The 25074-nt window shown below is 37.5% G+C and overlaps 2 protein-coding genes across 8 annotated transcripts in view; one reads left to right on the forward strand and one right to left on the reverse strand.

Annotated features, from left to right (window-relative positions):
- Nucleotides 1-12622, reverse strand: part of BRD9 (bromodomain containing 9) — a 26046-nt gene extending 13424 nt beyond the window's left edge. The window contains exons 1-9 of one of the 6 annotated variants that reach the window (XM_038128027.1): nt 12474-12622; nt 11343-11563; nt 9593-9725; nt 7855-7915; nt 6775-6919; nt 4775-4885; nt 3836-3948; nt 1691-1780; nt 715-847 (exon numbers count right to left, since the gene is read on the reverse strand). In XM_038128027.1, the coding sequence (XP_037983955.1) occupies nt 715-847; nt 1691-1780; nt 3836-3948; nt 4775-4885; nt 6775-6919; nt 7855-7915; nt 9593-9725; nt 11343-11563; nt 12474-12546 (1080 nt within the window). In that variant the 5' untranslated portion in view covers nt 12547-12622. Of the gene's footprint in view, nt 1-714; nt 848-1690; nt 1781-3835; nt 4012-4774; nt 4886-6774; nt 6920-7854; nt 7916-9592; nt 9726-11342; nt 11564-12473 lie in introns of all 6 variants that reach the window. The other 5 variants (XM_038128026.1, XM_038128025.1, XM_038128030.1 and 2 more) reach the window with 5 other exon arrangements.
- On the forward strand, nt 12601-24956 carry TRIP13 (thyroid hormone receptor interactor 13). Of its 2 annotated transcripts, none has more exons than XM_038128032.1 (14): nt 12601-12751; nt 12998-13100; nt 14662-14827; nt 15128-15257; nt 16524-16579; nt 18291-18381; nt 19586-19658; nt 20594-20657; nt 20892-20978; nt 21770-21876; nt 22525-22678; nt 22860-22972; nt 24132-24201; nt 24765-24956. In XM_038128032.1, exons 2-14 carry the CDS (start codon nt 13009-13011, stop codon nt 24858-24860), a joined length of 1299 nt encoding a protein of 432 aa, XP_037983960.1. In that variant the 5' UTR covers nt 12601-12751; nt 12998-13008; the 3' UTR covers nt 24861-24956. The 2 variants fall into 2 exon arrangements, with proteins under 2 accessions (XP_037983960.1, XP_037983961.1); XM_038128033.1 differs by having other exon boundaries at nt 24109-24201; nt 24765-24889.
- The last annotated feature ends 118 nt before the right edge of the window (nt 24957-25074 follow it).

Consider the following 25074-nt stretch of genomic DNA (forward strand, 5'->3'; position numbering starts at 1 on the left):
ATCCTACCACAAGGAAATTAAGGAATCCACCACTATCATCACAGAGCTAAAAGACCCACAGCTAAAAAAATTGATCCTTCAGAAAAAACTGCACCAACAGCACCACCAAGCTTGTCCTTGGAAGAGCACAAAATCCAAATACATGGAATAACATCTGCATAACATTCAGGACTGCAAAACTTGCTATCTAAACCTAGTCAATAAAAGATCTTTGTATTTGGTACTCATGCTACAGCTGACAGCTACTACTTGTAAATACAAAACTACAAGAGTTGACAGAGTCTCCTCATTAAAAACAGTATTTGACACTAAAAATATGTTAATTCCTGGGGGGGGGGGAAAGGAGGGGAGAGAAGAGGAATCCTAACCGCCCTTCAACCTACACCATAGTTTGCTTTTTCTGAGGTGGCAACAATAAGAGAAATGTGGTGTTAATTTAATCACTTTCAATGCTAAGGGCTGCAATTCAAGATGGAACAACATTTCACTGTTTCCTGCAAGTGAATTTCCAAAGATAGAACCTGAGATTCACTTAGGACCCCCTACAGTGGCTACTAAAGATAGACAACAGCAGCATCAGTATGCCACACAGAACATACATCCCAGATGCTCCAGTCCCAGGCAGCCTAACAGTAAAGCCTGTTTCCTAACGTGAAACAAAGCATCCAATAGTCAGGCACAAACTGGAACTGCAAACTGCCATGTGCAGTAGACCTTGCTGTTGGGTAGATATCGATTGATCCTATCCCGAGCTTCATCTGCTGCATGTTCCACTAGTGCCAGGACATGTTCTTCAGCAGTGCTGTCTGTCAGGCTGCATGCATTCCCCTCAGGTTCAAAAATGCAGCTAAAATAGAAAAGAAGAGGAGCTGTAGCAATTAAAAGCTAAAACAAAGGACTGAATTTTGGCTTTGCTTAATAGAACAATCAGTCCCACTCTTCTCCCAGTGCCAGTATACTTCAGCATTTAAGGGCAATTATTATCACTATAATCATATAATCATATTATGAAGTTTTGCAGCAGAAGCTGTGAACTACCAAATTACTAACTTCAAAAATTTAATAGTTTCTGTATCCTGATGAAAATAAAGTATAAAATGAAGCACAAAACAGAGGTTGGGAGTAAAACTGGCATTAATACAAGGTGAATGCTGTATGCATCCTTAGTCTCCCACATGCATGTATATGCTATTTTCAAAAATTACAAACAGGAAAATGCAGAATATAAATTATGTAATGCGAGATAGAAACTGTTGCTTATCAGAGAAAAAACCCAACAGGCTGCATTTATGATGATTATGTCATATAGCTTCTTGCAGAAGTAGGACCCAACTCCCAGTCTAAAAGGGAGTCCTTTAATTCCTATGTTTTCAGTATTGGCAATTAGCAGTCCTAATCTGTATCAATCACAAAACTGCTTGTAACTGAAATTACAGAATTTAACATTTCTCTTTCAGTAGATCCCTTTTCATTAGAGCTCCAAACCAATAAAATCGTAGCAAATAAGCACACCCAAGGATGGAACAGGACACAGCTATCACATAAAATCAGAAAAAGGTAGTATCATAAAGAGAAGTGTGAAGATATCATAGAATACGGCAGTCTTCATTATATTTCATATATAAAATAAATGTTGTACATCAAAGTATTTCAGGGCATTATATGGACATTAGACACTAGGGCCAAACACCTTAGGTACTGGGTAGAGCATCTCCTCACACCAAATCCATTTCTGTCTCCTGGGTTATCTTCTTCCATTTGCTTAGCTAAGAATTTCTCTCTGTATAGAGATTCAGATCCGATACACAAGTAAGTTTTGCTATTAAAGACAATAAAAATATCACAGGATCATACTATGCCGAGACAAACGTGTTATACTATTTTGTTTCATTGAATCTTCAAGAAATGGTCTACACAGCAGGAAACTCCTCAACAACTGGCACTTTCTATCACACACTACAGAATACTTAAAGGACAAGAATTTTGAGAGAATGTTCAGAAGATTGTAACATCCTAAAAAAAATTTTCAAAAACTATGTAAACATTAGGATATTCAAGTGATGAAGTCACTTCTTCCTCTATACAGAGGTCTAAACTGCTTTAACACTTCGCAAACATTGACTTCAACTTCTTCTGTTTGTAACCATGAAATATGAAGGCAAAAATATCTGCTATTAGGTTTGATTTTCCCCTCTGAAGGTCTTATTGTTCATCAAAAAATACAGTATCAATCCCACAGATGCAAAACCACAAGTATTTACAAGTTCACGTTACTTAGAAAAAAACTAATTTCAACTACTAGAGTTATACAGATATTGAGAAGAACAGAAAAGTAGATTTATACTACATCTGATTGCTGATAAACTGGTACCAGGACAAAATTAAAGGTCATAATTTTTAACTGTCTCATCTGTGTTAATGTAGGTAGCAATCTCTTGCTCTGTTTCTTGTTGATGGCAATTTCTTGTTCTGTGACAAAGAACTCTCCTGTGGCAGAGTTTATGCAAGAATTAATGCTGGACACCACACAAACCAAACTATTGTGCCTTCTAAAAATATAGGAACAATCAAAAATCAAAGCACCTCCCCCTCGAGACTTGTTTACAAAAAGGTGCTTTCAGTTGATTTCTATCCACAATCCATTAAACAAAGGACAAATTATACCTTCTCAATTCTCTATGATACAGGAACAGATTAGTTTCTGTATGTTATCATTAGAATAGCTTCCGCCACAGATAATGACTGTTTAAAATTATTTTTGAAGATATATGTTGTCTTCTATTTCCAAAAAAAACCCTAAATTAGAATACCACTCCTTCTATCAGCAATAAGGATTACAAAAATGCTGGAAGTGTAAAAAATGAGAAGTGGCTAATGACAACTCTAAATCAAGCTCACTTCAGAGCATGAAAAAAACCATGAAACAAGGTATATTTCACTTTTTTACTTTAAAGATTTAAAAAGAAACCTGCAGAACATATCTACATGATCAGATTACTTACAACATGACTAGGGATGCTCTGTTGCAATATTTTTTCCCATAAAATTTCAGCTGATATAATGCTTTACAATTTAAATTCACAGTCTATCTTTGGATGCCTATGCAAGAACACTGAATAATATAAGTTGCTTGTATATCATGGTTTCTGCTAAAATCTCATAAAATAAATTTACTAAATTCAGATTAAAAAATTATTAACATTAGATATTAGTTATAAAAATATGAGTTTGTGACATGGGGGTACCTATTAGCTGGAGGATTACTATTGCATTAGCAATGTATTTTACCAAGAAGATTAATAAGATTTCACTGGGTGGATGTTATTATCTGCTCCAGAAATAATCTCCTGTACTTTCATAACCTGCCAGACAAGGTTAAAGTTAAATAAAATCACTCACTGATCTGGGGCCACTTTGCCCTCCTGGGAAGAACCTCTTACATTTTGATGAGACTACTTTAGGAAAGGAAAAAAAAGGACAAAATGCAAAAGGTATTTGTAGCTATATCATATAAGAAAATAACATTTTAAACCATCACAAGAAGAAACCACTCATTATTTAATACAGGTAAAAAGAAGAATGCAAATATCTCTATAGATATTAATTTGAAGTGTTTGAAAGAATATGCAGTCATCTTTTGAATTGTTTGCTTCAAGTAAGAAATCACTGGATTATTAAACTAGTTCTACAAATAAACAAATAAAATACAATAAAATTCCCACTTATCCTATGGACCTCAAGGAAAAATGCTGAGTTTTTTTCCTCAGTTCTTTCCTGCTGTGTAATACTACAAAAACTGCAACAAACCAGTAAGCATGCCCATTAAAATCTTTACCTAATAACTTCTTTATTTTGCTTTTTGGATTTCTTGGTAGTCTCTGCTTGTACAGGAACAACTTCAGGAACAGGTTCTTCAACTGCTGTGTCTTCATCACCCAAAAGAGCTGCCTGCTGAGAAAAATCCATGTCCTGCATAAACGACATGCTGCGCTTCAAAGCTAACAGCCGTTCCTAGAATCAGAAAGGACAGAGCGGCAGGGACTTAACCTTTCCCTCATAGCCAAGATGCTATGATAATGGGATGGGATGGGATGGGAATGGCCATGGCCTTATTTTGTTCTTAATGTCTCGTTTCCAATGGCGATGCAACATGATTTGGTCATGGTAGCATGGCATCAGAATTTCTGCAGCCCAACTATCAAGAGAGAAACAAACAAACAAACAAACAAACTGCATATGCAAAAACAACTATTTTACACCAAACTTACCATCACTGTAACAAATGCACACACACACACACACACGCACATACAGAGCAGCTCACAAAAAAACCTTCATTTAACAAGCCAACAACTGTATCTGAGTAAAAAGTATTTGTGACACCTCTGAAAACTCCCCAACACTCAATACCTTCAAAAACGTAGTGCTTTACTGTTTATACAGAAATAAAACTTAAATGAGAGCTTGCTTCCAAAGTTTCAGCCAGAAGTAGGATTTTTCAGTAGAGTTCAATATATGTGGATTCTAACTGCTTCCAATGAAAGAAGCTCTTACAGACTTCAGTGGTACAGTTAAGGTTGAGAAATAAGTAAAAATTACTGGGTTATAACAAAAATGCCATCAAGCCGTTAAATATAGCAGCACTAACTGGCACTGCTGTAATTCATCACAGATGGATGAAACAACATTTATCATTGTTACTTTGCTCCTTTTTAAGTATGGTGACATAAAATCCCCCAAAGTTTCTGCTTTTTGTTTTTAATAGGTCTCTTACTTTGCTCATCATCTTAAAGCCTGTGTGCAGTATCTTCTTGGCTAGCTTGTAATAAACAGTATCTGGTCTGTTGTAAGTCATTGCATTATCACACATCAGTTTAAAATCGGCCTGTAAAATACAAGACAAAAGAATTGTCAACATTTCAGGTCCTTTGTTAAATGACTGGAAGATACCACTCCATCTTGTCAGCTCTTTGAAGAACACAGTAATATTCTAGGAGCAGGCTCATGAACACAAGCCAAAAGCAGAATTGCAAAGGTTTGAGCCTCTTCTACCTCTCCAAGATTCTCAGTTTCCTTTGATATTGGTTATAAAAACCACTCTCTTTCCTGAATGCCAAATGTAACATCTTCTCCTTAACCAAGCGGAGCAAATGGACTAAATGGACCAAGCTACCAAGGGGACTTTTTACAGCATTACAAGCCCTCTGCCTCCAATTACCAAGACCACCGCAAAGACAGAAATTGAGAAGGTGACATAGACAAGCAAACTATGGTCCAAGAAGCAGACAAAGAAGTGCATGTAAAGCTACACTTCCAGTGATGGCCTTGCAAGTGCTGTAGAAACAGCCTGCCCAACTTTGAAGCAGACCCTTTTTTTCTGAAGCAAAACGAATGAGTGTTGCGCAGAAACTGCTCCTCTTAAAAGCAGGACAGAGTTCTTTCAGACTCTAATCTTAGACAGATTATTTATTGTCTTGTGAATAGCCTCAGCTAGTTATATCAGACAGGTAACCTTTTGAGCAGACTTTGTTTCAGAGGTTAAAAACCTACTAACTTCATTTCTGTATTAAGGTTATGGCTCTGTAGTTCTGTGTAATTATGTACCCTCATGTATCTAGAAAGGGAGTCCAATTCCTTTTTCGCTCTAACATGGACAGACTTTAAGTAAACTTTTATCACTCCTCCAACTACCAGCAGAAGCTAAGTCCTCGAGAAAAAAAGAATGTCATCCTAAAAAATATTGCAATTTTCTTTTTTTTTAGGTTTCTATCCCACCAGTTTCAATACTGCAACCTTGCCTGTTACTTAACAGTCAGAGAGCCTCCACCCAAACTTCCCTTTCAAGCTGTTGAATAAGACAATCCAGCAAGACAGAATTTAGAGACCTGAAGGCATTGCTGATGGCAACGCTATCATGAATCCTTTATCACTATTTCCTATAAATCTCTATAGCATATTTAACAAAACAGAGCAATAATCTTTGTCAAAGCATCTGTAAGAAATGCAAACCAGTCTTTGCTCATGTGGCCGGATCATTCAAAAAAAGAGATTAACCCTGAGAAACAAGCCAATGCTCTGCTGCTGAGGCTACCATCATATCAACATCAGCGTAGGGAAAAGCAATTCCAAAAGCTGCTAATAATTCATGACCTTCACAAATCAGTTAAGGAAAACTCCTCTCCTTCAGGAGCTAGTAATACTAATGTCTTACTGCACTGTCTGTAAAACCATGATGTATCTAATAAATTATTACAACAATAAGATTATTAACTAAGTTAAGCTGCAAATAAACTTGCTAAGTAAGTTTCTGCCAGAAGACAATTTCAAATGAAGTTATATAAAAACCAGAATAATTAAAGATAAAAAATATGTAATTGCTATTTACTCATACACAAGATGCTCCAGTAAATCCACAGGTTTCTTGCAGACAGGTCCAAATTACATTTAAATCAATCTAACAAGGTCTAGATTTAAAAAAGGACAAAAAAAAAAAAAGCTCAGTGGCTTAAGTCTTTGTGATAATCTTACTCCTGTTGAAGTTTAGCAGCATAAATTCCACAGAACTTTAGAAGATCTTCTTGGTTTCCATAGTAATTTATAGAAGATTGCAGTAGAATCTGACAGATTATATGTAACACACTGAACACAGAAAAGTGCTCAGTTCTGAAAAAATGAGCATTACTTAATGTAACAAAGTTACATTATTAATCTACAGTTAAAAAGAATCTTCAGTTTCTTACTAGTTGTGAAATATCTAAATCTTTATTAATTCACCTTGAATTCAGTGACTGATTTGTATTCATTTGCTGCAATTTTTTCCTTCATTGTACCAAAATCCATTGGGTGTTTTATTATCATGGAATATCCAGGAGCAATGGCATCCGTGACTGGAAAAGCAAAAAACCCATGAGGATCTTTCCTAAAAATAAAAAAAATAAATTTAGATTTATGGCAGCAAACAAAACGATCCTTGGTTTTGCATCACATTAATAACATAACAGTACTACTAAAAACCCAAAACCCACTAAAAACATTCTCATAAAACAGATGCATGTTTGAAAAATTTCCTGATAAAGGAGAGCACTGTGATTTCACATATGTAGACTTATTTCAAAAATAAATTCTTGAAAATTTTCATTAAAAATGTCTTTCAATTCGATTCAATGATCAAATGATCAATTCAAGCTAGTTCTTGTATATCTTAATTAATTCTTTTATGTTTTCTGTGTCTCTACACTCCAACTCGGTCTTTTGGCTTCACTGAGGAAAAAAAGCTCAATTCTTCTTATTCATAAAGTCCTCTAAAAATAAATACAATGTTTAATTTTTAAAAATTGGTTCCAAATTCAGCTTATTGCTACAAAACAAAAAAGGAATGTTTTTTTTAAACATGAGGTGCAGGTTTAAGAAAACAATAAAATAATGCCTCTCCCAGTTTAGGAGATTATCAAGTAACCAGGTCTAAATTTGCTTTGTATCTGACAGTGGACACTGAATAAAACAAAACTTAACTAAAACAGTCCAATCTTTTAAAGTAATGTACAGTTGTACCTGGCTTTTAATCCCTAAACTAAGTAATTAATATTTAATCAATTTATAATGGCAATGTATAATTTGCCCAAAACACTTATTTCCCTGCCCAATGCTAAAATTGCAAACTTGGTAATAATTATCCTAAACTTATCTTTAAAAACAACCAGGTCTGACATGGTTGCAAAGGTTAACAAATATTTAACAGTCAGTTGCCAGGCACTATTTTCAAGCAGAAAACTAGGATAAGAAGTTGCCAGGTAACACATACAAATATGCACCAGACACGGCCAACACAGCTGAAGATACAAAAACGTTTACTACCTTTGAAGCTGGCGAAGGAAGTGTTCCAGTAATTGCTGGATTGGTGTGCTCTCATTTTCAGCTGCATTTTGAGATGAAAACCCAGATAAGTGCAATGAAACAACATATGCATATATTTTTTATTTAAAATATAAGTACCAGAGAGAAAATCTTACAAGTACAATTTGTACTGAGCTGAAGCCGAATGTACGAACATGGATTTCAAAGCAGAAGCACATCAGATATCAAAGCACACAGTACCTATTTCTTCTTCCTTTTCCTTATTTTCTGAGCTTTTTTTTAATCACATTAAAACCTAGTACCCATTAAGGCAGATGTAGTGCTAAGTTTAGCAGCTCTTAGAATATGTATTAATAAGATTAAAATAATTACATTATATATTTCTGCAGAAAAAAATGAAACTTGGTTGCTCAAATACTGCAGTTGGGAAATCCATATTCTTACAACATGTTCACTGTGCAATTTTCATGGTTTCTTCACCATAAACCCATGCAATTCTATAAAGCTTTCAATCACAGAGTGACAAACAGATGCAGATTTACTGGCAAGAGAGGTAACAATTATAATTTCACTTCCTGTAGAAATCACACAAGAAACACTTGTTAATGACCTGTTACTTCAGAGACACTGGCTTTAAGTGACATTTGAAACACTAATGAAGCATCAAGAATTGAAAATCCAACTCTCCTTTATAGAGGAAAGACATTTCCTTTCTTAAACAGAATGGGTCAGGTAATCTATATGCTTTCCAGTACCATTTTACAACCAGATGAAAAAAGAATAATAATGGGAATAGTTTTTATCTTGTCAGTTTTTAAGGCTCCTGACTACCCAGAGACATAAAACTCTGACCTGAAAATTTCAGTTACCTTGACAGCTGATGGCCACTATTCCTCAATTTAATGTGTGGTCACAGTTATAAAATTCCTTGGGATTACTTGACTAGTCAAAGGGCAGTATTCCAAAGACAAGACTCACAATTCTGCTAATGACACAATTTTTTGCTACTGGGTTCCATTTTCAGGCTTACGTATAACTGAGATCATGATGTAATTCAAAATTCTCAAAAGTAAAGGTTTCCACTGAGCAATGTTGAGTTTTAATTATCAAGCAATGGCTACAGGTAGAAAAAGCAAAGCAAAATCTGAAAGGATCAAACATGCAGAAGTTGCCACACACAACTGACAAACATTCTGGCTAGCGATAAGAATTAAAGAATTTTTGTAAATGAAAAACAGGGCTAGTATGTGGTGTCTACAGTCTTTAGAGATACACTATCACAACTTTCCCTCCATGAGAATAGAGATACCAAAACTCCACATAGTTTAGAAAACACAAAAAGACAAAAAACAACACCTAAGAAGTCTCCGTGAGAGTTTTTTCCCTTGAACTAAATGAAACCTAGTTTCAGACATTCTGATCACTATGGTGTAAATGCTAAGGAGACGGAATTAGGGGAGCACCACATGCAATAACACTTTCATAATGAGGTTTATCCTGCCAAGGAACAGAGGCCAGAGCTGTCCTCAGCAACACCAGTCACCTGAAAACAAACCTACTAAAACACGGAAGCACAAGAGGAATATTGACTTTTAAAACAGGAGAAAGTTCTGGATGTTGGAAAAAGTAAAGTTCCTGTATTTCAGAAAATCTTCATGAAAATTTTACCTTTGACAAAAGCTTTGTTTTGTATGCTTTTAAAAAGAACCAAAATAATTCAATCTTTCACACTGTTCACCTGGCTGAGTTCTGCAGGCTCTGACAGGACGATCTGGAGGAGGTTCAACCTCCACCTTTTTCCCAGGATCAAAGTCATCAGTTTCTCCTTCAGTGTCACACTGTTCCTTCTCTCTTTTCCTCTTTTTCTCTTCCTAGGACAGCAGAGAAGACATATTTTAGAGGGATGTACTTGGAGTGTGCAATCCCACACATCAAAAGGTAAGAAACAGTGATGTTTTAATTTGGAATACTCATTCAATATCCAAGTCATAATACGGTTTAAACAATACTGCATACATTTTCACTACCACTTTTTCAATTTTCTTCTCCAATTAAAACTGTTCATCTTTTGCTACTTTGTATTTGATACAGTATTGTTCCATCATTCCTGCATGTTTATTGAGAAGACAAATTCTGAAGCTATTTATATGTAAAACTGCATGACAATAAGCTACACCAGAGAGCAAAGAAAGTTAATTTACTATTGAGTAAAGATCAATCTGTGGCTCCGCTCTCATCAATGTATTTCTGTTGTTTGTCACATTAAACAGAAATTAGTAAAAATATGTAACAACTCAGCCAACAAAAGAACCATAAAAAGCAGTGGTGGCAATTAATGATCTCTTCCTGAGTTTCAAAGCAAAGGCACACCTAACTCATTCCTGAAATCCCACAATCATTATCCGCATTTGCACAGAAAAGCACACTTTCATTAACCTTCCTCAGACTATGGTTTTATTACTTAACTATCCATTAGCTTATTTTGAATGTATTAATCATAAAGTTCTGTGAAAAAAATCTAAACAACCCCTATCCCACAACTCAGTAGAGGCAATTGATACTGCAGACTCTTGTATGAAGGACAGCTGGTTTTGCTACATTTCAAGTCCCAGCCTGAAACATCTGTACTAAGAAAATTGCACACTGTCTGCGCTGTATTTAAGAGCATCTGAACAATCCTATGAGATCTGTCACTTCTAGATGATTTTGTCAGGCTTGTATTACTTGGAGCTGATAGATGTTAGCCACAAACACACACAAAGTAGCACCAAAAAAACTGTCACACAAGAATAGTAAAACTACATGACAGGAAAGAATTTAAAAAGCAGAAAGGTCAGAGAACCATTATTACACAAAATAAATACTCTTAAAATTAAATTGTACAAGTAACTGTGCTGTCAATGCCTCGCTGATGATTTTAAACAAACTCCCCAACACTCAACACAGACAACTAAGGTGACCACTCTACTTGCTACTAACAAAGTCACAAAGCTCAGCACATAGCTTATGCCAAGAGCTAACGATGTAATGTACCACAGAACTCAAGAGATCAGAAGCTGTTTTGAGTAAACATACCAATTTCAATGTCCAGTAACTTAGCACATCTCCCAAATGTAAAAACAGCCTGGATTTGAAAAGCTGAAAATACCCTCCCTAAAACAGTAGCAAAACATGTTTGTGACCAGGCTAAAATACAAAAGATCCAACTGAAAACCAGAAACATTAATTCAAGGCAAATAAATAGGCAAAATAGAAAGTTATAAGAAGGAAGCTTTTACTTTGTTCCTGGAACAAAGTCACAAAGTTATCTCCTGTAAATGGCAGAAGTACACCAACTCACACAAAAGGGTTTTCTACATTTCTGAAGTGCTATCTCCAGACAATAAGCTTCTTGAAACAGTGATTTAAACAAAGTTCTGCACCAGATTTTAGATCTGATAAGTAAGAATGAAGGCTGGTGTGTCTGAATTCTAAAAATCACAGCTTACCTTTCTCTTTCTTCTTTCCTCATCATCTAGATGCTTTTCTTTTTCCTTCTCTGCCTTTTTCTTCTTTTTTTTCTTCTTTTCTTTGTGTCGTTCTCGCTCATGATCTGATCTATCATCGTAGTAACTAGAGTCATGCCCTGACCCAGAGAGTTCAGTGACTTCACTGCCTCCAACTTTAAGAACCAGCTTTAAGGGTTTTTCCAAAGGCTTGTCCCCATAATCTAAATTAAAAGAAAATAAAATTAATTAATAGCACAGGGAGCTAACAGCACACAGCAATTACAGAATCAGTCTCAATTAGGTCAGAAAAGACCACTGATATCAAGTCCAATCTATGACCAAGCACTACATGTCAGTTAGACCATGGCACTTAGTATCACATTCAGTCTTTTCCTAAGCACCTCTAGAGACAGTAACTCCAGCACCTCCCTGGCAGCCCATTCTAATACATAATCACTCTTTTTGTAAAGAAATTCTTTCCCAGTGTCCAACCTGAAGTTCCCCTAATGTATCTTGAGGCCATGTCCTCTCGTTCTGCCGCTGGCTGCCTGGGAGAAGAGACCGACCCCCACCTGGCTACACCCTCTTTTCAGGCAGCTGCAGAGCGACAAGGTTCCCCCTGAGCCTCCTTTTCTCCAGGATAAACAACCCCCGCTCCAAAGTTTCTTCTAGAACTATTGTTTATAAGAATTCGCTGCAAATCAAAAATATACACAATACATTTGGAAAGAAAAACAATAGCTAAGGCTAACAAATCCAAGCTAACAAACCGTCGTTCTGCACGTCTTACGCTGCGATCTTCCACAAACCTGAAAAACATAAGAAACCAGCACTTCGGCCTCCCCTAAAAACGTCGCAAGGTCCTTGCAGAGCAAGGTGAACTTAAGCATCACTCAAGCGACCGGATCCCCTCAGGAGTGGCCGTGGAAATCACAGACACGCTCCGGCTCACACCCCACCGCCCGCCCCGCGTTCCTCAGGCCGTCCCCGCCGCTGGCAGCTCCGGCACTGGGAGTGAGGTCTCTGCCCAGGCCCCCCAGTCCGCGCAGGGACGCCGGGCTCCACCGACAGCCGCGCAAGGGAAAGGGACGGGCGCGTCCCGGGTACAAAGAGGCCCCCCCCGGCCCTTACCGCTGTAGGCAGTGGCGGAGGTCGAGCGCCATTCTGCCTTCTCCGCTTTGTGCTTCTTGTGCTTCTTCCCCATGGCGGAGCCGCAGCCGGCCCCGCCGGAAGCGCAGGGGCGGACGAACCCCCCCGCCCGCCGTGGAGGAAGATCCGGGTGAGGGGCCGGCCCTGCCTCGCCCAGCGCGCCCTTTACAAACGGCGGCTACCGCAGTGGGTGCCCGGTGCCTCAGGCTCGCGATCCCCGTCGCTCCGGCGCGTCGCTCCCGAGGCCGTGCCTGCCTGAGGTGATTCCCTGTCCCCAGCGCTGAGGCGGGAGCAGCCGCCCGTCTGTACGCGCGACCGCGCTCGCGGCGTGTCCCGAGCCTGTCGTCGCCATCTCCTGAGGGAGGGAAGTGCCGATCCCGATCCTGGTCCCAATCGCGAACCCGGTCTTTGCGGGGGCGGCGTGCACCTGGACGGGGCACCGTCCGTGCCGTGGTCGTGTAGCAGTCACTGGAAGTCGCTTCTCTTTGGTATCGCTTTTCCCCTAGGAGCGAGAAAGATGGAAGACGCTGCTGGAGATTTGAAGCAAGCGCTCCCAAACGTGTGTGACGGCGTTCAGATCCATGTGGAAGTTCACCAGAAGTCGAGCAGGTCTCTGATCAGAGCGTTGCTTGCTGCCACTCGTGCCTGTTTCCTCTCGGCCTCGTTCTGCGCGCCTCCTGCAGGACCCAGCTCTGCCTTCTCTGCTCTCCCGGGAGTCTCCTCACCTGTGTCTCTTCCTAAGTTGAACAAATACACTTTGCTCAGTTTCACCTTGTGGGTCATGTCATCCAGTCTCATAATGGAAGTTGTTGGCCGCATTCTGGGTTTGCCCCAGTTTATCCTTGTCTCTTTTGTGTCGGTGCTCACAACTGCTCACGGTACTCCAGATGTGGTCTTACAAAGCCAGTGGATGGAAACACTTGCTTTCCATAACACCTGCAGTCTTGGTAGCAGAGCCTCAAATAAGGTTGTCCTCATTTGTAGCAGGGGCACACTTGACTTACTGCCAGCTTGCCCACCTGTACCCACAGGCCCTTTTCTGCAAAACAGCATGTCATCCAGTTGGCCTCTGATCTGTTCTGTTATCTGGGCAGTGGATGGAGAGCTAAGATTTCATGTTTACCTTTGCTGAATGTCAACAGCTTCCAGTCAAACCCTATTACCAACCTGCAGAGGTCTCCCTGAACAGCAGTCTCGCCCTCCAGAATACTGAAAGTTCTCCCTGCTTTGGTGATATCCAGAAACTTGATGCAGTCACTTTCCATCCCATTGTTAAGGATTCAAAAACAGTGCTGGTCCCAATGCTAACAGCACAACACTGCCTTTCCCCACCCAAGTTACTGACAGCTCTGCTTAATCTTTGTACTAATCACAGCCCTCTGAGCTGGACAGTTCAACCATCCTTGTCCATTTATCCAGTTCTTATCCTTACCACTTTGGATGTCTGAAGGATATGGGAGAGCATGACCAAGGTGTTAGAAAAATCAAGGTGTAAAATATACACTGTGCTATTTTTGCCAGGCTTAACAGAGAACTGAGAATTTGCACTGGTTCTAGATGGTTGAAATGGCAAAATTGGGTTAAATCTTCAAATGGTATTCCTTTTCCTGTAGTTTTTTTCTCTTCTGGAATTCATCCTATATCATGTCCCCATCCTGATGTTTCAGCTGTCCTGAAAATATATTGGAGCTTCTAAGCTAAGCTTACCAAATTTAGTCTGTAGCTTGCCTCTGAGTCTTTCTGGGTTTCCTGCTGAAACACAGATTGCATAACTGATTACCATTCTTGAAGTCTTCTTGCTGTCTCATTCAGTATCCCCTGGTATGACCTCAAGCAGAGGAAATGGTATTATTTGGATTTATGTATTTTAATGCACAAATTAAAAACAGCTGTCCAGCTTGTTACTTTTGCAGACAGACTGAATCTGACAGGTTCTTTTTTCCTGTAGAATGCTGGAGGAGGATTGAGTGGGTTTGGGGGTTTTTTGTGTTTTTTTTTTTTTTAAGGATTGGGGGTTTTGCTGGTTGGTTGGTTGGGGTTTTTTTTGGTGTGTGTGAGATAGAAGCTGTTTCCATGAAAGCCTCATGTAGGAAATAATGCTTTCCAACACTAATTCAATTTGCCTTATAAATGTCAATGCCATAAAGTAATGATGTTTCTTTCTTGTTAGTGTGGCCAAGAAAGAAGATATTAGGATGAGTGTCTTAAAGCTGTTGAACAGACACAACATCGTGTTTGGTGATTACAAGTGGACAGAGTTTGATGACCCTTTCCTTAGCAACAACGTGCAGTCTGTGGCGATTGTGGACACGGAGCTGAAACTGAAGGACAGACAGGTATTCCTGGTCAAGAATGTGCACCTCTGTTTATGTGCCCCTGAACTAGTTGTATGTAGACTCATGGTAACCTAAGGGCAGAAGCAAGACAAGGTCTATAGGATGATGTAGTATCTCTTCTTAGGCTGACTAGTATAACTAGGAAAAAGTGGCTAGCCTTTTTTTACCGCTTATTAAGGTCTGAAACAGAGACAGTAGGCTTCAGATATAAATGCCAGCTGAGAGCTGTAACTTTCTTTTGTTCAACTAGCTTTGAATGAGAAATATGACAGGTAACAAATCTTTTTATGCTCATTCTAGCCTATTGACCTGAGCACAAGCAGTCTTTCTTTTCATATTTTTCATCTGAATGAAGAAGGACCAACCTCTGAAAACCTGGAAGAAGAGAATGATGATATCACTGCAGCTCACCACTGGGTGTTACCAGCAGGTACCTGTGTGGTATTTCTGGGAGCTCTAGAGCAATAAAGAAAATATTGCAAAGGCTAAAAGTGTTTATAGTTACCTATTAAAGGTACTATTTGTATTTATTGTTTGTCTATAGAACAAATATTTTCTTTATGGAACAAATATATTTGGACTTTTTCCTTTGTAGTTTTGACTGACATCCTGCAGGTGATTCCAAAACACATCCTTTATTTCTGTAATACTTGTGGATGTGTGGAAGTAACTGGTCTTGTGGTCTAAAACATATAGTCATAATCAGAAGCATGCAAGTTTTTAACACTGGTGTGTTAAATTCCGAGTTTTATTTAACTTGAAGACCCACAAGAAGCTTATTACTTTAAATATTCATTTTCCAGAGCCCACTGCTGGCTTCCAGCCCCCATTACAGTACTGCTCTTATACATGAAACAGACAAACAAAGTAAAGAGATTTAGTCCGTGTCTTCTGGAGAGGAAAAAAATCAGGCTTTCCTCTGTGATAGAGCCAGACCTGCCTGTTACTGTCTTGTGCTTGGGGAAGTCGAATTCTCTGCCTGAAAGGAAAAGCACAGGTGTGAGCTTTAGCTCAGAGAGACAGTAATTTTGAAACATTTCCTACTCTTTCCATGTTGTGAAATGCCTAATTATCCATTGCATTAGTTTTCAGGAAAAATTAAATCTGATACACTGACATTATTGCCACAGTTTTGTGGTTTATAGTTGTTCAGTCTTTTATGCTTTTCTTTGCAGAAAGTTAGAAGCCAACAGCTAGGAGTGATTGATACTCAAATGACAACTTTAGGTTTTTATGCATTATTCAGCTACATGTTTTTTTTTGGTCCTCTACCTCTTGATGTTAAAAAAAAAAAAAAAGAAGAAAAGTTGAATGATAAAATTTGCCTTAGAACCCTCCTCCTACCACAAGTTTTCATTGCTCCCTTGGTGAAATAGAAGTTCATCCTCTACTGAGAATGGAAGGAACAATATTTTTTATTTCATGTTAAGAAATTAGCATTAATTTCTCATCACAGTTATTGGAGGAAATAGAAGCTGGGAAACTGCTGAATTTGTCTGTTAGGAAGTGGTGTTTGCATTTTGAGGGAAAAAAACTTTTTTTTCCCCCACAGACGCTTTACTTGCTTTCATATATGTGTTCTCAATTCTTCATTTCAGTTGAGCGTAATTTGAAAACTGTTTTATGCTGCAGTGATGAGTTACAGGTTTCCAGATTTATTTATCCTAAACAGGTGTATAATATATTGCTTTTCCAGCTGAATTCCATGGCCTTTGGGAAAGTCTTATCTATGACACTGAAGTAAAATCAAATGTAAGTTGGAAATGAATAACAATTAAAATTGCTTGAGGAGAAATAAGAGCTGAGATTAAGCCTTTTGAAGTTTGCTGCATCCTATGGAGATATGGGTGCAGGCTGGGCAGAAGGGAATGGGAGTTTAACTTTGTTTCTGGCAGCAGCTAAACAGTTAATGGGCTTGGCAGTAATGTTGGCAAGCATTGTTACTGTTCATGCAAATACTTGTTCAGTGATTTGACCAAAGCTGAGTGCCCTGCCACTTGAATGCTGGCAAGACATTGGAAAGAAACAAAACACTTCCATGGGGTCATTTTCTAGCTTGAAGATCCTGTGCATTCATCAGAGGTTGTGATGATAACTGACAGAGCTTGTAGAACTGTAATACTGTAATCTGAAATTTAGTAATTGTGATGCAAATAAAACCCACAAATAGTTCAATTCAGCTTCTAACTGAAGTTCTTGGATACAAGTAATTAATTCATTAGCTTATTTGTAATACCATAGATACAGTATTCTCACTTAAGTCTTTATAACCAAATACAGAAAAGCAAAACATTCCAGTGATGGTGCTTCTTAATTTATAAGGTAAATATCAATGAATACATCCACATTTGTGTAATTTATGGAACAGTTTTCAAAGTCATCTGTGAAATGACAAGACTAATTAGACTTGCTGGTGTACTAAATAACAGCAAGCTGATCACTGTTGAGTATAAGTGTATATGGGTAGAAAGAAATGGTTGCTTTTAATGGCTAAAACTTGAACTGCTACCATAAAATTGTGATAAATCTTCCTTCTTTAAACCATGGGAATGCCTGAGCATATTTGGGTTCCGTGGGCTCTGAAATGGTTGTTGTTTCAATGGTTTCAAAATAGTACAATGTCAATAGAATTTTGACAAATATGTGGATTAAGTTCAGTTGTTTTTGCTGTTGTGTGATTGCTCCATCTTGAGCATGAAATATTGCAGGAGCACCACTGTATTGTCCCATCAACATGTAGGGATCTAAAGCTCATTACAGGTAAGAGCAAGAGAAGATAATGTGGTGTCAGGTGTTATAGGTAAAAGTCATAAATTCACACCTGATATTCATTTTATTGAAAGAGTTCTCTGCTTCCTAATTCTAGATAATTCTAAAATGAAACTGCAGTATTTTTAGAAGCAAGCATTCCAGGAAATACATGCAACTTCCGTTATTTGGAGGAATGAATTAATCTACAAATTCCATGTAGGGGCTGATACAAATGCTTTAGTAAAAAGGAAGTAAATGTGACAGGACATGCTTTGTTTGGTGGGCTGACTACAACAAACCGTACAAAAGTATAGCTGTACAACATCTAAACAGGACCCAGATTTTGAGTCTTTGATTCTCTGTGCTTAGGCAGCTTGTGTTTTGTAGACACACAGTACGTGGGACAATGAAAAATGAAATCAATTTCCCTTCCTTGAAGCATTTAATTTATCTATTTAAAAGTTCCAGAACTCCATTTGTGCCAAGTACATGCTCTTCTTATTCTTGAGGGCAGGACAGAAATTAATTCCCATCCTTTGCAGAAATAAATTTGCCTATGACTGAAAGGGATGAGCTCTTTTTTTGTTGTTGTTATGAGTACACAATAGACACCATTAGAGATTGATTATATTTGTGGTTATATTGTGGTTATATATTGTGGTTTGCTGTTATGTCTCTCATTTGTGTCTTTCTATCTTTCCTCTTCATTTAGTTACTCGATTATGTGACGACAACGTTATTATTTTCTGACAAAAATGTTGACAGCAACCTGATATCATGGAACAGAGTTGTTTTGCTGCATGGTAAAAATGATCTGTTTTAAACCAAGTAGATTCAGTGGCCATCTGTTCATACTTTCCTTTTGGAAAGACTTGTACCGCAGTCCTGTGTAGTGAAATTAAGTGATATAAAAGCAGCACCTCAATAGTACAAATTTAGATGAAATGTAATGTCAGAGTCAAATCAATGTTCACATATTCTGTTTTGCATGAATTTAAATTCTAAGGTTTACATGCAGTGACAACTGTGGATTTCTTAATTTTAAGTGATATTGTTTCATTTTTACGTAATGAACAAAAATAATGCAGATACTGAAGATACCAGGAGGCATATATTAGCTAAACTTCTATTGCAGTACTAAACGTTTTGTTAGTTATAGCTTTTTAAAAACTTTGGGGAAACTGGGAAGGCAATCTGTGTTGTGTTGTTGACACTGTGTTCTGTTGCCAACTCTTGCTAGTTTAGTTACTATTATTTTAGCGAAGCTGAAATCTTCAGTCAGTCCTAACTGTTGATGCTAACCACAAATGAGATTAGCATCAACTGAATCCATTTTCTTGCAAAGTGCATCTTGCATTGATTTTGTCATCAAGACTGGTATTCAAAAATAAAAGGTCATAGTGGAAATATTTGTTGGTTGTACTTAAGTTACAACTGTCAATTTAGAAGCTTATGTTTTAGATGTTTTTGTTTGAAAGACTTTATTTCAGACTCATACTCTGGTAACTGTGTTTGCACTTGCCACTTCGAAGGAAGTCGTTGTGGCTCTTCCATGGGGTATTAAGTCAGATTCAAAACGTTTGTCTCTGACTATAGTTCCCAAGATGATCTGGGTTTCCCCAAGGAAGAAATTTCTGGGAGAGTGACAGCTGATCAAACTAATCGTGATATGTTAGAAGAGTGTGTTTCAGGAAGATACAGGTTTGAGCATAGCACTGATTATAGAGAATGCTGATGAGGATTAGCACTGCAGGGATTATACTCTTTACTTCTCTGGCTGTTGAGTGCTTTAACTTTATGGTGTCTGCATACATATAAAATCCAGCATTAGCTCTAGGACTGTAGTCAAGGAAGCAATTTTCTCAAAATACTCTGGTGTACACAATCATTATCTGCTGTGATTTTACAATTAGTGCTGTAATGAAATAAAGCAGTTAAAAATCTGTTAGATGTCATTAACAATCTAATCCAGATTCTGTGTAATGTATGGATCTGATTTCAAATCAGGCCCTCCTGGAACTGGGAAAACTTCTCTCTGTAAAGCATTGGCTCAGAAGCTGACAATTCGACTGTCAAACAGGTGATTTTTTTTTTGGAATTTTTTCACTTTAGCTTACGATACTTAGTTGTTGTTTTTCATTAGCCCAAGTATATCTCATATTTAATTTCAAGTAACTTGTACTTAGTGCTAATGTGTCTTCTTTTTTGTAGTGCACCAGGCTAGCAATAAAAGTGATCTGCTAGACTGATTAGGATATTTTAAGGCCTTGTAAAATGTGTAATTATTTGCCCCAGGTGTGCAAAAGACATTCCAGTGGCAGTACAGTAATTTTTGCTCACTTTGTACATCAATGAGTATTAAAGGGCAAAGGATCAAGGAGTATTTTGGGTTTTTTCTTCATGTTTGATAGAGCCTGGTTTTAATAGATAGTGATTTTTTAAACTAATTTCTTTTGTACTTGGATTGTCTGAATGCTGCAATCTGCAGAGGTCAGTTTGTATATCAGACAGGTCATAAGAAATAGCCTAAAAGTTCATAGCAATTTAACAAATCTATATTAAAAAAAAAGTTATATAAAATAAAAAGTGTAGCATAAATAATGTGTAATTATTGGCATGATCTGACTCTATCTCAAACTGAACATAGGAAAATCACAGGCTGTATAATGTACGGTTGAGATACTTTGTCACTTCTTGCTGTACTGAAGAAAATCTTACAAAGAGAAGAATGAGGCAATTATCATGGTAAAGAGTTACTTACCCTGTTCTAATGAAGAAATTCTAATAGCAATTTAATATAAGAATTCTAGTTACATTTTCAGCAATATGACAAGTTCCAGCAACAAAAATAATATTGGTAAAGCATGTATTATATTTTGAAAGGTAAGTAATTTAAAGTACTAATTCACAGAATTCCAGGGTCATAATATCAGGAATGAGACTTACAGAAGTTAATGATATCTCTGATTTTTATTTAGAATGGAGTTGATACTTCTTTTTCTCTTCATACTTTAGGTATAGGTATGGACAGTTAATTGAGATAAACAGCCATAGCCTTTTCTCTAAATGGTTTTCTGAGGTATGTATTGATGTACCTAATAAAGTAGGTATTTTACACTGTAATTATTCTGTTTAGCTTGTTTCCTAAATATGTGCACCAGAGATTGTTTACAATAATTAATATGTTTGAAAATGCTTAAAGAGAAGTTTCTAGTTGTTTCAAAACCCAGGCATTTACACCTTTAAATATGATAAGCTTTAGAAAGTTGTGTGGTAAGAAAATAGTTAACATATAGGTATGGTGTCTTTCTAGAGTGGCAAGCTTGTAACCAAGATGTTCCAGAAGATTCAAGAGTTAGTTGATGACAGAGATGCTCTTGTTTTTGTACTGATTGATGAGGTATGATTCCAATAACATTGTTGTACATAAAATATAGCAGAAAGGAAATCAATGGGAAGGAGCTGCAATAGTGCTCATTCATAAAGAACAGTAAAAGCACATTTATGCTATTTCGTAAGCTACACGATTGTGCAGATAAGTGAACTTTAATCTTGACTGCTGCAGATTTGAGAGGCTTGGAAGGAACATACTGTGACTTAGCAGGCAAATTCCAGCTGAAAATGAATTGAAGCCTTTCTTGGTGGAATTTCCCTTGCTGCTGTATGTTTACAAGTGGAATATTGTTTTAAACTTCAAAGTAGCCCAGATTTGTATAATTTACATTTTTTTTGTAAAGCTCTAAAAGACATGAATGTGGTTCTGTTCATTGTCATTAGATTTTCTTCAAACTTGCATACAAAAGCAACTTAGTAAGTATGTACCTTATTAGCTTTGTCATATTTGAGTTCCTATGGGGAAGATCACTCTAAATTGAACCTGTTCATTATTCTGGTGGTGTCCCATTCCTCCACAGCCAAAATTTAAAATGCAAACCAGCCTCCATTCTGCTGTCTAAAAAGGAATTTTCCTCACTACACTTTGCTTCCTTGACATGCCTTTCTTTCTCCCTGGAAATTCCTACCTAACAGAAGATTTTCAATAAGTTTTAGATAGTAGGCACAGGAATCTGAAGTGTGTTGCAGGGGTTACCTGTTTGCTGCCAGGACTCCAAAAGTGCAATCTTTTTGAGTTTTTTGGTGTTTGGTGATTTTGTTGTTGTTGTTTTGGTTGATTGGTTTGGGTTTTTGTAGGTGGAAAGCCTCACAGCAGCCCGCAGTGCCTTCAAGGCAGGCACAGAGCCCTCAGATGCTATTCGTGTGGTCAATGCTGTACTGACACAAATAGACCAGATTAAAAGGTATTGTTTGCATATTATTGCAACAGCAACAGGTAATTGACAGTTTCAGTATTCCTATTCCTGCTAAATTTCAATTCTTAGCTGGAATACTAAACCAGATTAGTTAGTGAATAGTTACTCTTTGTTCATAATGCTAATCTCGAAAAGAAATAGGAGTAATCCAGCAGAATATTTTACATGTCCCTGGGTGGACAATCAAATCTATGGACAGTATGTTTCCCCTAAAGACAGAGAGAGAAAAAGGACATATCATCATGATGTCTGCTTGGAGAGCACACATCAACATTGAAATGTAAAACATGTTGATTAAAGGTTCACATTTACAATTCTTTTCATAATCTTTTTTGTGTGTGTCAGAAGCTATGCCAGTAGGTTCTAGGTAGTTACCATATATCACTCTGAAAGAGAATTAGAGGAACTGTGGATACTTGAGAAACAGCTGAAGGAAAGACACTATGCATTGAAAGAGTCTGGTGATACCTGGCCAAGAGCTTCTGATCATTTAATGTAATTCCCGATTGACAAGAATGATGTGACAGCTTTTTGCATAAAATTATTTGAATCATAGGAAGGAAGGTATCAACTTGCCAGTCACAAAAGGAAATAAATCTTTTACATGTGACCTAAAAATCTCTTTTTGTCTTGAAGGTATCCCAATGTAGTTATCCTGACTACTTCAAATATTACAGAGAAAATTGACATGGCCTTTGTAGACAGGGCTGACATAAAACAATACATTGGACCTCCATCTACTGCAGCAATATTTAGAATATATCTTTCTTGCCTGGAAGAACTGATGAAGGTAATACTTGAAAGCAAAACAGTAAAATGCAATATTTTAGTAAATTTTGCATTTTAATCATACTTTCTAAGTAACAAAAATACATAAAATCCATTCCTTTTCTGTATTTCCACTCTTTCTGGAAAATTTAATTTTGAATGCATTTATTTTTCATACAACAGTGTGTAACTCTCATTTCTAGTGTCAAATAATATATCCTCGACAGCAGCTTCTGACACTCAGAGAGCTTGAGATGATCGGCTTCATAGAAAATAATGTGTCAAGGTTAAGCCTTATACTGAAAGAAATCTCAAGGTAAGGTTCTGAAATTCTACTTTTTACATACATATATACTAAGTTATGGAATGATGTGTAAAAGTAACAGATTTCCTAACAACTGGAGATCTGAAACAACTCAATTTTTTTTCTGTTTGGGATAGTGCAGAAACCTTCAGGGGACAAAAAGTGGAAGCAATCGCAATTTGCTAACATTTCTTGGTGTCAGATCTGGCTTGGCCTAGTACGGCTTCTGGTTTGTGCTCTGCCATTTGAAGTCCTCTTGACAAGTTGCTGGTTGGCTTAGCCTTAGTTTTCAGTGGATGTTGGGAATTGTAATGCACTTTGGCAGAAATAGCATGTGCCTTAGGTCCTGCTAAGAAAGTGTTTTGAAATGTCTTGCCATCTGCTAGACCAGTATTTAGCATGGAGATATAAGTGGACAGAAACAAGGGGAAAAGGAGTAAAGTGTAAATAGATAGTGTTCTGGTTTGCTGAGTATGCTTGTAGAGCAAATGGTCTTCCACTGCAGCATAACATTTCTTGAAACAATAAAAATTATATTCGCAATATCAAGCAATGTTTTTTTCCAAAGTGCCGGTCCCTATGTAACAAAATAATACTCATAAGGTCTGCAAAGTGTGTTTTCTTTCTGTTCCTGAAGTATGCAGTCTTAACCAGTGAGGAGTGAAGTAAAAGCGAGTAAGTTTTTCCAGGCACAGAGGTTTGCATCTTATGTACACAGAGCAGTGCTTGGAGAAGATGCTAACATACAAAGTGGGTGAGGTGAAGGAAACTGTGTAAATGGTAGGTAGAAGGAGACAGGCAGTACCCATAAGGTCCAGCGTTCAAACCAGTTTTTTCCCCAATCCTTCCAAAAGTGGTTGTGTCCATACTACGCTGTGGCAGACATCCCCCCAAATTAATGAGATTGGCATAACGATGTGAAGGGCCTGATGTAAGCATTGGCAGGCAGCTGTGCCTGTGCTGGTGCGGTATACTATGCTGTGTAGCCTCCCACAAGCAGAATTTGTCTGTTCACTCCCTGCTCCTGCTAGAAGAGCTGCAAGTGACCTGTTGAATTGTAATCTGAAGTTCTTTTGGAGCAACTTAATGGAGAAACACAGAAGAAGGAAAGGCCTCCTTTTAAGAGTGGATATTTAGCATTTAAGCAGCACTTGTCTCTGTTTTACCATAGAAAAAGTGAAGGTCTTGGTGGCCGGGTCCTGAGAAAGCTTCCTTTCCTAGCACATGCACTTTATATTCAAGTAAGTTTATTGTATTCAAGTGAGTTTAATTCTGTTCATTATATTTTGGGTTGAGTTTGAGACAGGCAGGAAGACATCTGAACACTGCCTGAAGTGAAAGATTGATCCAAACCTTCCTTTTAATCTAAACTGCACTTGTTTCTCCAGCTTTGTAGACTGAAACAATTATGCGCTGTCCATAATTTAGAATGGGATTGAAGAAGGCAGGTGGGATTGATCTGCCCAAGAGCATTCTACTTTTAATTAAATAAATGAACATTAATATTGGTGCTCTTATAATTTCTTGCTGAAAAAAAAACCCCAAACCTCTACCACTTTATAAATAATAATTTGTTAAAAACCTTTTCTAAGCAAATATACAGTATTGTGACTGAAGACTTCACACATGTTGACTTTGCTGTGCTAGCTGATTTTAAATAAACTTGCAGTTTGGTTTATAGCATTTTGTAATTTTTGTAACATGAAATTAAAATATTTCTCTTTTAAATACTGTGATTTTTATGTAAAATACTATGTCTGCCCATTGCTGTGGTGTGTCTAACAAAATGTTCCCTTATTTTCAGTCCCCCAGTGTCCCAATGACAACTTTTCTTCAGGCCCTTTCACTTGCAGTAGACAAACAATTTGAAGAAAAAAAGAATCTTTCTGACTGCATGTGATACTCTACTGTTTTGTAGTTGACTGTATTGTTATATTTTTTTATACAAGTTGTGCTACTTTTATGCATTTGTAAAATAAATGCATTTGTAAAACAAAATGCACCTTAAAAAACTTGGAATGCCTCATCTGATTTTTCAAAATATTCATTAGAAAACAACTACGGAAGTTCACAGCGTCTTTTTTGAACTCTATATTTCAAATGTCAATAAAAGG

The sequence above is a fragment of the Motacilla alba genome, chromosome 2 (genome assembly GCF_015832195.1).
Source record: "Motacilla alba alba isolate MOTALB_02 chromosome 2, Motacilla_alba_V1.0_pri, whole genome shotgun sequence".
In the NCBI taxonomy this organism is placed as follows: domain Eukaryota; kingdom Metazoa; phylum Chordata; class Aves; order Passeriformes; family Motacillidae; genus Motacilla; species Motacilla alba.

Excerpts from the sequence above, each read along its gene's own strand:
- TRIP13 (XM_038128032.1), top strand. The coding sequence starts at position 13,009 with ATGGAAGACGCTGCTGGAGATTTGAAGCAAGCGCTCCCAAACGTGTGT. Across the intron at positions 22,973-24,131 it reads ATACTGAAAGAAATCTCAAG|AAAAAGTGAAGGTCTTGGTG; the intron begins GTAAGGTTCTGA and ends GTTTTACCATAG. Across the intron at positions 24,202-24,764 it reads CACATGCACTTTATATTCAA|TCCCCCAGTGTCCCAATGAC; the intron begins GTAAGTTTATTG and ends CCTTATTTTCAG.